The sequence below is a fragment of the Citrus sinensis genome, chromosome 3 (genome assembly GCF_022201045.2).
Source record: "Citrus sinensis cultivar Valencia sweet orange chromosome 3, DVS_A1.0, whole genome shotgun sequence".
NCBI lineage: Eukaryota > Viridiplantae > Streptophyta > Magnoliopsida > Sapindales > Rutaceae > Citrus > Citrus sinensis.
Genome location: NC_068558.1, coordinates 48,754,074 through 48,772,965, shown reverse-complemented (window position 1 = coordinate 48,772,965; position 18,892 = coordinate 48,754,074). Strand labels below are relative to the sequence as shown.

The 18,892-nt window shown below is 30.7% G+C and overlaps 2 protein-coding genes across 4 annotated transcripts; one reads left to right on the top strand and one right to left on the bottom strand.

Moving 5' to 3' along the window:
* Window positions 1-10,216: 10,216 nt before the first annotated feature.
* LOC102612420 (probable E3 ubiquitin-protein ligase RHB1A) lies at window positions 10,217-15,237 on the bottom strand. 3 transcript variants are annotated; one of them, XM_052439048.1, is made up of 5 exons: window positions 15,052-15,237; window positions 14,518-14,638; window positions 13,612-13,978; window positions 13,375-13,484; window positions 10,217-10,350 (listed from the first exon to the last, which is right to left on the bottom strand). In XM_052439048.1, the coding sequence occupies exons 2-5, from the start codon at window positions 14,578-14,580 to the stop codon at window positions 10,321-10,323; spliced, it is 570 nt and encodes a 189-aa protein (XP_052295008.1). In that variant the 5' UTR covers window positions 14,581-14,638; window positions 15,052-15,237; the 3' UTR covers window positions 10,217-10,320. The 3 variants fall into 3 exon arrangements, with proteins under 3 accessions (XP_052295008.1, XP_006491150.1, XP_015389701.1); XM_006491087.4 differs by lacking the exon at window positions 10,217-10,350 and adding an exon at window positions 12,540-12,987 and having other exon boundaries at window positions 15,052-15,236; XM_015534215.3 differs by lacking the exon at window positions 10,217-10,350 and adding an exon at window positions 13,050-13,232.
* Window positions 15,238-15,651: 414 nt separating this feature from the next.
* LOC102612721 (pentatricopeptide repeat-containing protein At2g46050, mitochondrial) lies at window positions 15,652-18,614 on the top strand. The gene has a single exon (XM_006491088.4). It carries the CDS (start codon window positions 15,847-15,849, stop codon window positions 17,842-17,844), a length of 1,998 nt encoding a protein of 665 aa, XP_006491151.1. The 5' UTR covers window positions 15,652-15,846; the 3' UTR covers window positions 17,845-18,614.
* The last annotated feature ends 278 nt before the right edge of the window (window positions 18,615-18,892 follow it).

The window sequence follows — 18,892 nt, the reverse complement described above, 5'->3', positions numbered from 1 at the left end:
AAATTTAGTTGTTATTAAGCTAAATTAGCCACTTAGGCTTTAGCCCAGTGGTGAACCATTGACCTTATGGTGCGTTTACGTCATAGAATGAGAATGTGGTAGAATAGGAATGGGCTGGGAATGAGAATGAGTTGGAATGAGAATGCGATTTTAATGTTTACTCGGCAAAAATAAATGGGAATGAGAATGTGCTGAAATGTCATTGATGTATTTACTTGACAAAATAAATGGGAATGAGGAATGTGAATGAAAATCAATTTACCAAAATACTTATAGTATTAATAATTAATAAAAATAATTAATTTATCATTATTAACAATATTATCATTATTGTTGTTTTTATTATTACTATTATTATTAACATTTATTATTATTAAATTTTATTGACTTTATTATTTTAGTTATTATTAATTATTGTTATTATTATTTTTATTAATATTATCATTATTAACATTTATTATTATTATTATTAAATTTTATTAACTTTATTATTTTAATTATTATTAATTATTGTTAATATTATTTTTATTAATATTATTATTAACATTTATTATTATTTTTAATTAATATCATTTTTATATCTAGATAATGAAAATTAGATTATTATTACTATTAAATTTTATTAACTTTATTATTTTAGTTATTATTAATTATTTTTATTATTATTTTTATTAATAATAATAAAAATAATGATAAATTAATTATTTTTATTAATTATTATTTTTATCATTATTTTTATTGTTAATAATGATAATATTAATAATAAAAATAAAAATAATTAATAATAACTAAAATAATAAAGTTAATAAAATTTGATAATAATAATAATTATCATTAATGACATTTAAAATAATAATAAATTTTTGATAAATTAAAATAATAAAATTAATTGTGATTTGAATGAGGGTAATTTAGAAAATATGAAAAAATTAGAGGAATACAAAAGTAAACATATATTTCATTCACATTCCCAACCCCCGGGAATGAGATTCCCATTCCTTATTCCCAAATTGTGTGGGACCCACACATTTTATTCTCATTCCCAAATTACATTTTGCCAAGTAAATATATGTTTCATTTTTATTCCTTCATTCTCATTCCTCATTCCATGAAGTAAACACACCATTAAAGTAAAACATGACTATGAGGGCAATAATTCGAGTCCTCATAGACTCAAACTCCCTTAATTAAACATAATTATATGGAGATTATTTGTAAAATTTTTCTCCCTTACGAAATACAAGTGGAGTGGAGACACTCCTCCTCCGTGAGGGTTATTTGTCTGGGCACTTACTTCATAGAATTTAAAATGTAATAATATAAGTCTCAGTTTGTATATCTAATTGTAAATATCAGTGTAATAATCTGCTGTTATAACAGTTGTAAATATCTGTGTAATACAGTAACATGATGCTTAATCAGTTAAAAAAAACTAAATTGAAAAAATTATATTCAAATTCAATTTCTTTTACCACTAGAATAAAAGTATATAAATTAAATTTAGCGAGAATTACAGTGAAAACATATTTCATGTGGCAAAGATTATAACAAGCTTAAGACGTATAAATAAAAATGAATTTAAAAGACTATATTTCTCCCCAATGGCATAAAATGTTTTAAAAGTAAATTTAGTAAAACATACTGCTTACTATGAAAATGAATTTATATTTTTCATATTTTTAAATAATTTAATTTTTTTTGGTTGTGATATAAATTAACTTAATTTCAAAAAAATATAGATATAAATTTAAGATTGAACATATTTTATAATACTTGCACATCATTTAGTAGACAAATCATGTACCCATATAGTGAGTGCAATGTTACTCAAATAATTTAATTTAATTTAGAAATATAACTGTCATGCTTAAATTATATAACTATAAGTATAACATAATACAACATTATTCAATATTAGTTGCATTCAAATTGTAATTATCCATGTTATGTACCATTATGAATTTGATTAATGTTTAACAAAAAAATTATTATAGCAAAAAGGATTAAATAAAATAATTAATCTCACTTAAGATAGTATGAATTAATTTGCACAAGAGATTGATTATGAGTTTTATTTAAAAATATCAAATATTAGATGCTTTATATTTTTGTAATATATGAATATTTGTTTTAGAGGGTATACATAAAACATACTAATATTGGCCACTAATAATAACAACAACAACATTTGAGGGGTAATTACGATGTTTGGAATGATAATTATTTGATAGTTGGATAAATATTGTCCTCATTTTAGTAGGTAGGGATTTAAGTCCTTGAATGTGAATCGTGAGATCCTGGAATTGATTTCTTCTAAATATCTGGAAATAAATCGATTTCGTTATATGTTTAGATACTCGGATTCTAATGTAATTAAAAGTTGATAAAATTATTTTGATAGTTTTGTAAGCAAAATATCATTATATTTATTACATAATATTAAAAATAGTGCAATTAATAAATTAAATTTTTTAATTAATATATAATTATTTCCATTTATTATATTTAAATAGTATTCTCATTAGTACATAAGTTACATTTTTTAAGGCAAAATATCATTAAATTTATAATGTAATATTAAGAAAAATAATATAATTATTTTTATTTAAATATATTAGTCCAATTAATTTTATTTAATTATGTTTCTTTTAGGATATAAGTTAAATATATTAACTATATTTTCCATGAATCAAAAGAAAAAGGAAGTATTTTTTTGGTGTAAAGTTGAGGGGGTCTTTGATAATTTACTAGTTTTGAATTGATTATCTTAATATTTCCTAAAATGAGGGAGTTCTATGATAGTTTCTTTTAACATTTGCCGCTTTAAGCGATTAAAAGGAGCGAATCGGTGGCCGGTTACATCCGCATTATTAAAAAAATAATAAAGGCAGCTGCATGACATGCAGCACTGCATTACAGCCCGACCCTTAATTATATTAAGAACAACAACCCAAAAGATACACCGCGCGCGTAGTTGGCTTCTTGGATTATGTGAGATTGTAACGTCTGCGAGCCACGATGTTTGGTAACTCGTGTCTATTTCTCATTGGCCTATGGCCTAAAAGGTCAATCTACTCAACCTATCCTTTGACTCTTCGCCGTTTCTTCAGTCTTCCCATAAAGGTATGATATATTAAATTGAAAAATGGGGAAAGCTTATTTCTTGTTGATAGAACTTTACAGTTGTGCGAGTTGTCAGCATTATGGTTTACGGACACAATGCGTCTTTTTGTTTATTGGAAATGCTCGAATGTGAACGAGCAACGTTCACAGGCCCAAAATATTTAAACACTGTATAAATATTGGATAATTCGCCTTCTGTGAGTCTTAACGTTCAAATTCGGAAAAAAGAACAAAAAAAGGGCTACTAAAGAAGTTATATATGCCTATAACAGCAAGTTGCGACCATATTCTGTGTTAAGTGTGGGCAGATTTGAGCAAGAAACATATATACTATTGGTTTTGACATTGTTTAATTTATGCGGATTGAAGAAGAACTGCAATGACTTAAAATTGTGAAGATTGCTTTACAGTTTATTGTCTTGGATTTGTCTTGAATGATGACTGTTGCTTCTTCGTCTCTCGCTTAATCTTTGTGCTCTTCGTTTTATGCTTTTTCTTGTTCTTTTTTGTCTTTGTGCTCTTCTTCCTTTCTTGCTGTTCTTCTTTCTTCTTTTTGTTCACTTCTGCATTGCTCAACTGTTGCTTCTCCTGCCCCCCCCCCCCCCCCCCGGATGAAAGATTCAGCTCTTTACATAGGTTTTGAACTTTTGATCTTTGTTTTACATTTCTCTGCGGCCGTATCTCCATTCGAACAAAAAAAAAAAAAACACTAATCGCCTGCATGGAATTAATAAAAATACCGAACATGCATATTCTAATATCAATTGAAGCATATTAGATTAATTACCACAATTAGTTAATGAACTAGACGGTAAGGCCTAAGCTTGTGATAGAAGACTATAAATATTTACATGTTTCTTAATTCGCATTGTCAGATATGTACTGAAGATGCTCCAAGGTCCTTCTCAAGTCTTTCTTGCTGTCAGTGGTGGTCTTGCTGCCAAAATATATTGTCACCTTTACGTCCAGCAACCACCAAAATTGTCACCTGAATCAAGAACAATTTTCAGTTAAAGCATGTATGGAAGATTAATTTGCACTGCCGGCACTGGCAAAACAGAAGCTATTTAAATTTTTAAATTTAATCTTACCACCACGTATGTACTTCCAAGTTCATTTGGCCCGTTTGGTATTGTTTCTGAATTAATATTTCCTGAAAATAAAAATGAAAATGAGAATAATATTTTACAGTTGTTATGTTTCAAATTTAAATATGCGTCAGGTATTATTTTATGTATTCTGTATTTTAAAACTTAAAATAATAATATGTGTTCAGTAGACACAAGTGAAAAAGATAAAAACAGAAAATATGTGTTCGGTAGTACTATTTTAAAAAACATTTTTTACTAAACATTTAAGTCATAGTAAAAAAATAATTATTTAATTAATACATATACATACCCTATAAATAATTTAAACAAAATAATTATAATAGATCACATAATGATAAAGTTTTAGTATTAGCATTAATAGAAAAAAATTTACATTATCATTGTTTTTACTGTATAATTAAGTTACATATTATAAATAATTATAATATGTAACTTAATTATAATTATTTATAATTATAAAAAAATAATTATAAATTAAATAAAATAATTATAAAAAAATTACATGATAGACATCATACATTAACACTTACTGGAGATAAATCAAATTCAATAGTGTACAATGTACTTTCAAGTTACACTTATTTTATGAAAACAAGCTCTAATTACAACAATGTTAACTCTGAACTACAAGTGTTTATCCTCAAAGTAGATTGATCCCAAATGAAATTGCGCAAAACAACGAACTTTTCCAAATGAAATTTCGGGTATTCTCAACTCTTTACTCGACTTATTTGAAAAAATTAAAAAAAATTCAGATAATTTTTTATTTCAATTGAAGTTGAGTATTCTTTACTATTTACCCGACTAACATGAAAAAGTCGAGAATTTATGCTGAATTACTAATTGTGTATGGTTTGATTGAAGTCTAGTATTATCGACTATTTATCCGACTTCGAGGAGTTGTGTTTAGTTTTATGAGGATTTAATTGTGGTTATTTTTGTACTTTCTCTACTTTTTTAGAGTATATATGTGTGAAATTTAAGAGTGTTATAATTTTAGGTATATATTAGGTATTTTGAAGGAAATGGGGTATATCCCACACAATTCTCCCAATAGCAAATCATTCCTTTCTCTAATAGTCCTAAAATAAGATACAAATGCAGAGCTCAAGAAACAATCATCCTATTTGTCTAATATGATTTGGATCTAAAATAAACTAAAAGAACCACACTCACAATTGACTCAAATCGAAAAATTGAAGACTGGTACCAGCGAGCAGAGATGGTAGCAGAGACGGAGTGCCAACAGCGGAGATGAATTATTAAAAGTAGATTGATCCCAAATGAAATTGCGCAAAACATAAGTCCAAGCAAAGCCAAGAATCCATAAATTCCTGCACATGAATTATTAAAAATGAAATTAAATGCATATATAAATCATCAAAATTAACTAGGATTGCTCCATTAAACTTAATAAATACATCAAAGATTCACTTTACTACAAAGAAAATAATGCACTTGCAGCAACAAAACCGTGATGAGACATCACCCTTTCATAAACAAACAAAAAGCACTCATGGAATTTAATCATTGAAAATAGAGGTTTCAAGTTTGTAAGCTCTTTTTTTTTTTAAACAATTTGAAGTTTGTAAATTCAAGGCTAATTGATAAACGTACTTAACTTTAACTTAGCATTTAAGGAACTCTAAGCTACCTTTTTCTTCTCTACAAATTAAGTAATATCAAAACATACTTTGCAACAATAATATAACCAGCAAACCCAACAATGAAACTGGTAAGCTAATAGTGTATGCAGCGATGATTGGTACTACTTTTCAATTTGGTAACTAGTAGTTTATTTTCAACAAGGAAATTCTAATGTGCGACCTATTACAAAGAAAGTAAAGTAGTAACCTAGTGAGGGTTATTCACCCAGCTAAACAAACAGCATTTTTTTGACAAGCTATGCACAGATGCACTAGAACAAACAGAATTTTGCACACCATTTATTATAATAATTGAGCAGCTTATTTTGCTTTTATTATTATTATTTTTTCATAGAGACGAACACTTCTCAATCAAATTCATACCCTTTTAGTTAATGAGAATACAAGTAAGAGAACTAAACAAAGTTGTCTGCAATTCATATAGGAAATAAGAATTAGGATCCATAGACTCTTGAGTCAAAAAAAAAAAAACAAAAATGCTAAGAAAAAAAGTTCTTTCCTCTGTCGCACAATTCCCATTAAAGGCTTTCCTATCAAATTTTAATTTCAACTATTTTTATGGAGCCACCAAGCACATAATTTTGTAACTCATTGGACAAGTATCCAAATTTTTTTCCTTCTCATATTTCTCATATGGGCATCTAAATAGATATATGTTTCTTTTCTCACAAATCAGGCCAATAGAAGCAAGTTTTTTTTATATTTAAATATGCCCTATTTGATTTGTGCTTAAATACCAAATCTATACCCGATTACATATATATACCTCGTGAAAGTGTAAAAAGTCAAAAATAACCTAAAAAAATTATCTATTTACGTTTGGTTCCTCTCTCATGACTTTTACATAATAACACAACCAAAGTCGAGTATAGGGGAAAAAGTTATAATACCAACATATTACTCAAAAACAATAAATAGAGTTTCATGAATTAGCGCAACCCCAACCACCAATAGCTAACTCTAGCAGAAGTTTGTTCAAATTTTTTCATCTACAGTAAATGTTGTTCACAAATGGCCAAACACCCCACCCTACTACTTAGGGGCGGCTTAAAGATATTTGAGGCCTTATGCGAATTTGTAGTCATATGAAAATAATTAATAATTTATTAAGCATAGCTATATCAATACCAAATTAATTAAATTTGGAAAAGAATATGAATGATACTATTGAAAAATAAATTATTTAAAATGATGGCACAATGATGGCTATTGTTATATTATTTAGGTAAAATTTTAATAATTATAATCAAAATTTTTATGATTCTAATTTAAATATCTTATTCTGTATACGTGTTAGTGTTCGTTAAGTATACATGTGGATGTTTACTTTTAGTATATTTAAATTTTATCTATAGGATTTCTAGAGCCCTTGTAGTATAGTTTTTGTATTAAAATAGAAAATTAAAAAAATAATGATACAATGAAAAATGATTGAATATTTTACCAGAGTTTCAGATCTTCTCGCGGTGTGTCTTTATTGAAACACTGCAAATGATTTTATCTGACGCCGAGTTGATACTGGCACTCTAAGTGAATTGCGTTTTGAGCTTGAAAGCAACTTCTTCATTGTACAATTTTAAGGAAGGGTTTGCGCTTTTGCGGCAGTTGCGGCTACCCCGTTCATTATGCACGTTGATTTTTAAGTGATTGTTTAATTGGAGCGATAATGTAGGCATTTCGGTTTTTTTTTTATTTTTTACAAATTTTTCTCTGTAACTGTTTTCTTTTTTACAATACTTCCTTGTCAATCAACGGTTTCTTTGTAGGGATTCGCAGCCACGTTGGAGACAATTCTAACGTGGAGACAACAAACGAGAACCGTCCGATGCTGCTTTCAATCGATGGTTTAGATTGTTTGGATAAATATGTCGGTGACTGGGTAAAAAAAAAATTAGCTATGGGCGTACACCATTAAATAAATTTACGTTTACATCCCCCTTATTCTCTTCCAAACAAAAACCCTCTTCTTCATTTTTTATGCTGCAACAATCTGTAATTTTTTTTTTTCATTTTTGTCCTCTCTTTATTAATTTTGACTATGGACGTTCGGCCCTATTACACTTACAATTATAAAAACTATTTCAATTACCATTATAGTTACAATTATAGTTATAATTGTGATGTTATTTTAACTATAATGGTAATTATCATTGTTATTTTAACTGGGGTGAATTTTAGATTTCCATCCTCTTAACTATTTTCATTCCCTCCTTTATTTTTTAAAACCTTAGATTATCCTTATATTTAGTCAAAAAAATAAGGGAAAATAGGAGTGGGTAATGATTTTTTTTTCTCTTCTTAACAAAAATGGAGGTTAAATTGAGATTTTCAAAAACAAGAGATGTGAATTGTGATTTAAATATAGTCAATTTAAAAGAGAAATAATTCGAAATTAACCCTTTACATAATCTTAACTCTACAACAATTGTTATGAATTGACACATGGTGCCAAGCATTCAGAATTGAAAGAGTGAGAGATTGAGGTTGAAACCAAAACTTGCACCCGAAGTCCCCAACATTCAAGCTCAAAACAGAGACCCGAACTTAAATTTACGGTGCATTTACTTTTTTAGAATTGGAATAGATAACTACTTAAATTTATGGTTGTCGGGCATCATTAACCAACTCGGTATCAATACAATACTGCAAGCGATTTGATTGCTTAGAATGTTGAATAAAAAAAATCAATTTTGATTTTCTACTAATCCGTGAGTAATATTCAACAATACTTAAAAGAATTTAAGGAAAATGAATATGATAACACATTAAAACAAAAAAACGTAGAGTTAGGATTGTGGTTTCTAATAATAAAGATTGACACTCCACGGCAATTGCACCTATCAATTCTAACACTATAAAAAATGAGCACACAATTTACATCAATTAAATTAGAAAATTAGGTTTAAGTAATATGGCTTGAGAGTTTATTTTCTATAGTTTTCTGTATTGGTTTGAGCTCATTATTTCTATGGCTTATACACCTAAAATTGATTAAATATTGTCATAAACACATATAGTCTCTTTGAATAGACTTTACATTCCTCTCTTAATAAAAAATAAGGGTTAATTATCCTTATGAGATACACGTTTTGACAAATTTTAAAAAAGTGACATATTTTTCAAGAATATTCGAGAGTCAGTGATAATTCATTACCTTTGCCATTAATTTTAATGAGAACAGGAACTTGATTACAAAATAACATTTTGCCCCTACAATTTATTTTAAATGACATTTCTACCCCTATGATAGTTACAAAATGATATTTTCATCCCTACAATTAGTTACAAAATGATGTTTTTATCCCTACTCACTTATTTTTTTTAAATAAAAAATTATAAGTCTAATCAACGGGCTTTTCCTTTTTTCAAATCATACAATTTTTTTAAAAAACTTTTATTGTTGTGTCAAACAAAATTTTCTTATTAAAGTTAATCGCAAAGTTTGACTTTGATTTAACAAAAAAAACTTGTTAATTACACTTAGATGTAATTTTTTTATATATATTTTTTCTATTTAAAAAATAAAAATAATTAATTAAGGGTAAAAACATATTTTGTAACTAATTGCAGGGATAGAAATATCATTTTGTGGCTTATTATAGGGGTAGAAATGTTATTTTATAATTAATTATTAGGGACAAAAATGTTATTTTATAATTACGTTACTGTTCTCGCCTGAGTATTTTTAAAAATACATCACCTTTTTAAAATTTATCAAATCATATGCAGTCAGGGTAACTACCCTTAAAAATAAAGTAGAGGTAAATACATCTCGCACTAATTTGTAGGTGAAATAACTATCCCTTCAATATTTGTAAAGGTAAAAATCTAAGTTATGTCACAATAGAGTATAGACCTTGATTTAAATAGCACAATAGAAGTCTCGTATAAATATGAGTAGACTTCTAATTGAATAATACAATACCAGTGATTCAAAAAAAAAAACAAAGAATAAAATTTCCAAACTCAAAGACCCCGTTTGTGAAGATTACAAAAACTCATTAAAAAAAAAAAACAAAAACCAAGAATATGCAGCAAACAACGACATTAAAAAGGGTTTAAAATAAAAAAAACTGTACAAAACATATTTTATCAACACAATACTTAGCATATGGTTGTGTATGATTTTCTCAGGCAAAACAGCAGCTACACCACCAACAATTCAAAGGGTTCGATAAAAAGCCAGCATGCCGTATCAAAACTTCGTCCCTTGCACTTTGGAGTGATCCGTGGCAACAATAACATAATGAAAACACTGCATCCTTCAAAATAATTAGAACCTAAATCAAAATGGATCTGTCAACACCATCTGTGTTGATCTTCCATGGAACAAAACTGGCATGCATCTGCAATCTACTAAACCAGCAAGCATTCATTTCAAATAGCAAAGAAACTCCCATCTTTAAGTAGACTTGCTACTAATTAAAGGTATGATCAAATATCATTTCCTGAGAAAATAAAGATTAAAAAACTTTCATTAGTTCATAAGAACATGCTGTGCACAACACACCAACAGAAACCTACATATTCAATTGAATCCTCAAAAATACACATCTAATTAGCTCAAAAGTTATTACATTTGAAAGTACATGTATCTCAGTAATTCAATAATTCTCTTCCTTCTAAAAATTCTAACTTCTCAGATGAAAGATTACTGTAAAATGATGCAGAATGTGCATGATTTTATGGAGAAAAGAGAAACGGAAGGAACAGGCTCTTAATTATAAGGCAATTAAACAAGAGAATTGAAAAAAAAAACACCTAGTTATTGCACATACAAGTAATTGCAAGAAGCAAACCTGATCAAATATGGGGCAGGATTCACTTCTTTCATTCCACTCCAAAATGCAAGATAGGTGGAAATGATGTTCACATTTTGTGATAAGTTTCGGATTCTCTGTATCATACTCTGCAAGCGGAAGAACCCATAATTTTAAGCATTAATTATGAGCTGCTCGACTTCACTGTCTATTCCTTGACTTCACTGCCCATTCACCTGCAAATTGGCATAGAGTAGATAATAGAATTAAAGAACATAAAAAACTAAATAAACCACACCTTCAAGACAAATGGGACAAGTGTCCTCCTCTTCTGATGCTGCTAACACATTTAATTGTGAAACTTCAGACTTCCTTGGTGAAGCAATCAAAGAACTAGCTTGAGTTTTGCAGTCTGCATCCTCAAAATCTTCACACGTAGCTAATGTTTTATTTAAAATTTTGACAAAAATCTTGAGTTATTAACTTAAATTAATTAAGGTGTATAAGAATTGGGAATAAATTGGCATGTTACTTGATAGCTACTATGTTGGACTTGGTTCGGCCTGCCAGTGGCGTGCTTCGATATTAAACCAAAGGGTGGAACTTTTAACACGCAGCGTGTGAAAATGGAGTTTTTTTTTACGCGCTACTAAAATCCTTATAACATCCATTTTGATTTTTTTTTTTCCTGAAATATCTCATTTTATAAAATAAAAATTAAAATATTAAAAAAAATCATCTTCTCATCAATAACACAACCAAAAATAGATATTATCTATTTCTTTAAGTTTTTATTTATAAAATATATACAGATTCTAAAATCTTAAAAAAATTTATTCTCATTATATCATTGCTATCTCCATAACTCTAAGCTCTTATAATTTTGTCAAAAAAAAAATTTTCAATTAAAATTTAAAATACAGAAATATAGTGAAATGGGGTGATGTAAAAAATTTGTTAAGAGAATAAATTATTTAAGCATTGATTGAATTTTCATTTAAAATAAGAAATGAATTAAGCTATCTTTGATCATTTTTATAATTTCAATAAAAAATGGTTTTCTGAGTAATTTTGAAGGGTGTCAAAAGTCCTAGTCGAAGCCAAATTTTTGACACCAACGACAGTGGACTTGCGTTCAGTAATTGAGTGATTGTCGAACAGCATTAACGAACTCGGTACCAATTTCACTGAATTTCAATCTAAACAGTAATGTAAGTGATTTGATTACTTAGAGTATACCCTGTACGTAAGAAAAGAATCTACTGGGCAATAGATTGAATAAAAAAAAAAAATCAATTTTTATTTTCTACTAATCCGTGAATAATATTCAACTATACCTAAAAGAATTTAAGGGAAATGAATGTGATAACACATTAAAAAAAAAAAAAAAAGAATTAGCATTGTGGTTTCTAATTATAGAGATTTATTATTGACGCTCCACAGCAATTATACCTATCAATTCTAAGATTATCAATTATGAGCACACAATTTACATCAATTAAATTATAAAATTAGGTTTCTGTAATTGGCTATGAGAGTTTATTTTCTTTGGTTTTCTATATTAGTTTGGGCTCATAATTTCTATGGCTTGTGTACCCGAAATTTATTAAATATTGTCATAAACACATAGACAACAAATAGTCTCTTCGAGCCTCTTCGAAAGAGACTTTGCGTATCATAATACAACTCTAAGCTATGTTATAATACAACTTGATCTAGGTAGTTCAGTAAATGTCTTATGTAAATATGAGTAGACTTTTATTTGGATAATATAATATTAGTGATTCAAAAAAAAAAAAAAATTTCCAAACTCAAAAGACCCCGTTTGTGAAGATTACAAAAACTCATTAAAAAAAAAAAAAAAAAAAAAGCCACGATTATGCAGCAAACAACGTCATTAAAAAGGGTTCAAAATACAAAAACTGTACAAGACATATTTTATCAACACAATACAAGGCAAAACTATGTTTTCAAATTTTCATACTTAGCATATGGTTGTGTATGATTTTCTCAGGCAAAACAGCAGCTACACCACCAACAATTCAAAGGGTTCGATAAAAAGCCAGCATGCTGTATCAAAACTTCGTCCCTTGCACTTTGGAGTGATCCATGGCAACAATAACATATCGAAACACTGCATCCTTCAAAATAATTAGAACCTAAATCAAAATGGATCTGTCAACACCATCTGTTTATCTTCCGTGGAACAAAACTGACATGCATCTGCAATCTACTAAACCAGCAAGCATTCATTTCAGATAGCAAAGAAACTCCCATCTTTAAGTAGACTTGCTACTAATTAAAGGTATGATCAAATATCATTTCCTGAGAAAATAAAGATTAACAAACTTTCATTAGTTCATGAGAACATGCTGTGCACAACATACCAACACAAACCTACAAATTCAATTGAATCCTCAAAAATTAAAAGCTCAGGTTCAAGCAATCTACAAGCATCAACAATACACATCTAATTAGCTCAAAAGTTATTACATTTGAAAGTACATGTATCTCAGTAATTCAATCATTTTCTTCTTTCCAAAAATTCTAACTTCTCAGATTAAAGATTCCTGTAAAATGATGCAGAATGTGTATTATTTTACGGAGTAAAGAGAAAACGAATGAACCAGGCTCTTAAATATATGGCAATTAAACAATAGAATTGAAAAAACACCTAGATATTGCACATACAAGTAATTGCAAGAGGCAAACCTGATCACATATGGGGCAGGATTCACTTCTTTCATTCCACTCCAAAATGCAAGATAGGTGGAAATGATGTTCACATTTTGTGATAAGTTTTGGATTCTCTGTATCATACTCTGCAGGCGGAAGAACCCATAATTTTAAGCATTAATTATCAGCTGCTGGACTTTACTGCCATTCACCAGCAAATTGTCATTGAGTAGATAATAGAATTAAAGCACGTGAAACACTAGTAAACCACACCTTCAAGGCAAATGGGACAAGTGTCCTCCTCTTCGGATGCTGCAAATACATTCAATTGCGAAACTTCAGACTTCCTTGGTGAAGCAATCAAAGAACTAGCTTGAGTTTTGCAGTCTGCATCCTCAACAACTTCACACGTAGCTAATGTTTCAAAACTACCACCACTGACAGTTTCTCCAACGGATTCTGAGTCTGTTGAGGGTGGGCAACCAAAAACAACATCGTATGGCAAAGGTAAGGGTGGGGCCCGGAAAGTGTCAGGTGTAGATGCTTCCAGATGGAAATCAACCAGGAGTCCTCTTGTGAATGTAGAGGCTGTGCCATTGTGAGATGTTAACGACTCCCGCTCTTCCAGAGCTGGTGGACACTGCCAAAAAAAGCATTCTATAAAGATTATTTTTCTTAAAAAAAAAAAAATCACCCAGGCCTGTTTAGACAATATTAAACTATTAACATATTTCCATCTAGCTAACATCACTTGTCGCAAAGGCCGGCATGTCCAACAGGGCAGAAAAGGGGGTAAAGTTTGTATGCCTTGATACATAACTTCCAGCAGTGTTTTCCGACTGGCCAGATCATAAATCTTTCCAATTAAGCCCTTGATATCAAGAAAACAAAACACCAACCCAAATTTTTCACATGAACTCATTACATAAGGCACAATTGACTACTTGTCACTCAGTCAAATCTCTCATTCTGCTTTGGACCAAACCTCATATATCCAATCACAACCATTCAAAAAAGAAAAAAAGAAAAAAAAAATTCTTAGGTGAGGCAGATAGCCTTCCCCTGATCCCATATCAAATCCAAGCCAGACAGCACAACACAACTCAACTAAGCAACATAGCTTGTTACAACTCAAACAGAATGAAACAAGAGCATAATAAGAATGATGATGTTACTAACATAGTAGTAAACAGGCGTTCCATGCAGATGAGGTTTCCTGGAAGAACAACAACAGCCTCCCATTCCCTGCACTTTATTCTGTTATCCACCCAACACAAAGCAGCAGTTGGTGCATTATTTCCTGTTATTTGACATCAAGGGGCAAAAAAAAAAAAAAAAAAAATCATTCTTTGCCAAACATGAACAAAGCAAAGTCACTCAATTTATACCCTAGACATGCTAAACTTTACGCGTACTGATCGAGAACATGAGTGGGAACAATTCAAACAGCAAAATTAATGGAATCCACAGCTAAACCATAAATAATAAACAAAAATTAAAATTAAAATAAAAAAACAACAAAACAGAATTCATCATATAGTCCAGCAACGCCAAAACAAGAGCGAGAGAACCACAATTCATGCAACAATAAAAATAAACCCTAGGCTCTAATCAGACAAAATTGGAGAGACTATGACGTGAAATTAATTAATAAGTAAATAATTAATCTAGAGAGATTCCATTGAAGATACGATAAGCTGAAAAAAGCTTCACCTCTTGGGGAACACAGAGAGAGAAGAAGAAGAAGACAGTCGGCGAAAAGAAGGAATACAAAAGAGAAAAGAGGTGGTTTCAGTTTCAGTACTTTTTTTTTCTTTTTATTTTAAATTCTTTTGTTGTTGTTATATGCTTTCTTGTTCCCACACCCTCTCTCTATTCTCACGGCTCCACAATCTTTGATTATTATTATTAAGCGACTCATTGAATCCCTAATGCTTAATTAATAATAAGTTTACACATTAACATTCTTTTACTTTATTTATTTATCAACTATTTGAAAAAAAAAACACTCACAAAATAAAAAAGTTAAAAAATAAAGCCTATTTTTTATTTTTTTATTTTTTTTTATTTCAAAGTCACTTATTTAGGTAAGATTAATCCATATAATAAATTTATTAATGTTTGAAACTTAAATTTAATAATGATGTTAAGAAGGAAAAAAAAAACCAAAAATATTGCAATGATTCTTATGAAATTTTGGAAATTTTATTCTTCAAAAGAGTACAAAAAGAAAGAATAAACAATTCATAATGATTGAACTTTAAGTATCTTATCCTTTAATGATGCTGTGGTGGTTATAAAATGGCCATAAATTAAGCAGGAGAGATATTATTATTACTTCTTATTGAGATTTGATCATTACCGAAGTTCCATCCGAATATCAATTACACTGGTAAAAGTCCACTAGAAAAGTATCAGGCCCTCTTACTACCTGATATTTTTCTTGCTTTTACTCCAACTGCGTCGTCGCTTCATATTTTCAACGGCCTTTTCTAATTTCCAATCTTTATGCTCTCAAGATGCCCCGCTCCTCCAATCTTCACCGTCCATTTCAAACGACCGTTATCGTACCTAACACCAGCCCTCTATCAAAATCAAACCACCACAATTACAAATGCCCAAAAACACGACCGTTCGGTCCTTTCAAGTCAACTCAGAAACTCGGGAACAATTCACGAGTCAACTCATTCGGCCCATTCTTTTTACTCTCAGGCCCTCAAAGTTTCAGCCAAATTTGGTTTCCTTCAACAAGGAAAACAATTACACTCGCACATAATGAAGTTGGGATTATGTAATAAACTGTCTTTGCAAAACCAAGTGTTGCATGTTTATGTGAAATGCAAAGCGTTTGATGATATGGAGAAACTGTTTGATGAAATGCGGGTGAGAAATATTGTGACTTGGAATACGTTGATAAGTGGTATTATTAACTGCGGTGGTAACGTTACGCCTTATTTCAGGAGAATGTTATTAGACAATGTAAGATTAGACCACATAACGTTTAATAGTTTGCTCCGCGCGTGTGTTCAGGCAGATGATATTGAGGTGGGCAGGCGATTGCATAGTTTTATATTGAAAGTTGGGTTTGGTTTAAATTGTTTTGTAAGTAGTGCCCTTGTTGATTTGTATGGGAAGTGTGGTTTTGTTGAAGATGCAAGGAGGGTTTTTGATGAAGTTTTGTGCAGAGATTTGGTGTTGTGGAATGTGATGGTGTCTTGCTATGCCTTGAATTGTTTGGGAGACGGTGCTATTGCGGTGTTTAACTTGATGCGTTTGGAAGGTATGAAGGGTGATTATTTCACATTTTCTAGTTTAGTGAATTCATGCGGAACTTTGGGATCTTCTAAATTGGGGAGGCAGATTCATGGCCTTGTAATTAAACAGTCTTTTGATTTAGATGTTTTAGTGGCTACTTCACTCGTAGATATGTATGCGAAGAATGGGAATATAGATGATGCTTGCAGGGTTTTTGATGGGATGACTGCTAAAAATGTTGTTTCCTGGAATACAATGGTCGTAGGTTTTGGGCAGAATGGAGATGGAAGGGAGGCTGTTAAACTTCTTAGAGATATGCTTCAAGGAAGCTTTTGTCCAGATGAAGTGACTCTGGCTAGCATTCTTAGCTCATGTGGGAGTTTATCCATCAGTTGTGAAACCAGGCAAGTTCATGCCTACGCGATTAAAAATGGGGTTCAAGCTTTTCTATCAATTGAAAATGCTTTGATAAATGCATACTCCAAGTGTGGCAGCATTGCTGGTGCTTTACAGTGTTTTGGTTCTGTCAAAGAGCCTGACCTTGTAACATGGACTTCAATAATTGGTGCGTATGCATTTCATGGCCTTTCAAAAGAAAGTATTGAGGTGTTTGAGAAGATGTTGTCTCACGCTGTAAGGCCAGACAGTATTGCCTTTCTTGAGGTTCTTTCTGCCTGTAGCCATGGGGGGCTAGTTAGTGAGGGGCTTCGGTACTTTAATTTGATGATCAGTGACTACCATATTTTACCAGATTCAGAGCACTATACTTGTCTTACTGACCTTCTTGGTCGAGTGGGTCTTCTGGTTGAGGCTTATGATTTACTGGCATTAATGCCAATTGAACCTAGATCGGATACTCTCGGAGCTTTCATTGGTGCATGTAAAGTTCATGGAAGCATAGGATTAGCAAAATGGGCTGCAGAAAAGCTGCTTGAGTTGGAGCCTAGCAAGCCAGTGAATTACGCTCTTGTGTCTAACGTGTATGCTTCTGAAAGATGTTGGTTTGATGTTGCTAGATTACGCAAAATGATGAGGGACAATTGTGATCATAAAGTTCCCGGTTGTAGCTGGATAGAAATTGCTGGTGAAATTCACACATTTGTATCAAGTGACAGATCCCACCCTCAAGCAGTACACATGTATGCTATGCTATGTACAGTGTTTGGTCTTATGGAGGAGAATAACGTTTCTGGTCACTGCAATGTGCTTGACAAAGAAATGGATGAATGTACACTCTGGCTTCCTGGCTGACCTAGTGCTTTCTCTTTGAAGCTGCAATAATTTCTCATTCATTTTATAACGTTCCAAGCTAATAAAATACCATAACACCTACCCGGAAGTACGATCCGTACATCATTTTCTTAATTTATTGCCTTTGTTCTGACTCCGTGTCAGCACACAACCAATGACAAGCCCCTTTGACCATCATGAACCGTCATTATCATCGGCTTAAATTAATCTATCCTGAAACAGATCCTGATTGGAAGGATTCCCTTCAAGTCCTAGCAAAAAATCCTCGCTAACTGCAGGATCTTGTCTCCAATTGTAACATTATGAATTGTTTTGAACCCTTGACAATCTCCATTCCAACTAAAACCACATTTGAATTGACTTCTAATCAAAGGGTGAATTATTTCCTCACTCCTCCTCTTCCCGGGGGACGTGGAATAAGTTTCATTTCCCTTTGTTGTTTAGTGAGTAATATACATATTATAAAATTATATATTACCTCGTGACTCCGGAAATTTGATCAGTCTCTCTCCGTTCATCAAATCATCACCAATTGATTTATTTGATAAAGCCTTCCCATTTCCGCTACCAAGTTGCTGTTTTGAAGTAGTAATTTGCAAGGACTCTGATCGTTCTTGCTCAACCAACCGTTACATATTTTCATCTCATTTTTCTGGTGGAAACTCACAGCGATTTGGCAAGAAAAGTATGTGAAACTTAAAACTTCTATTCCAATGGAAAACTGGCACGTGTTGATTCCATCTAATCTTACCGCTGCTGTTTTTACCTTGCAAAGTAACTGTTGCTCCCTCCTTATATGGCTAGTCGTTTTCTTGTTTGGTCTGCGAGGGCCAGTTAGCTGGCTAAAAGTCAGTTGCAGACTCTACGGGTTGACATTGATGCTACGTAATATAACTAATTAATTTTTGTATGAAATGAATAATTAAATTTAATATAAATATCACTTATAAAATATTTTAAAAAATAAATAAATATATATTATAGCATTATTTATTTAATGTATGGTTGATATAGTATCTCTAATATATTTTAAAATTTTTTATATTTG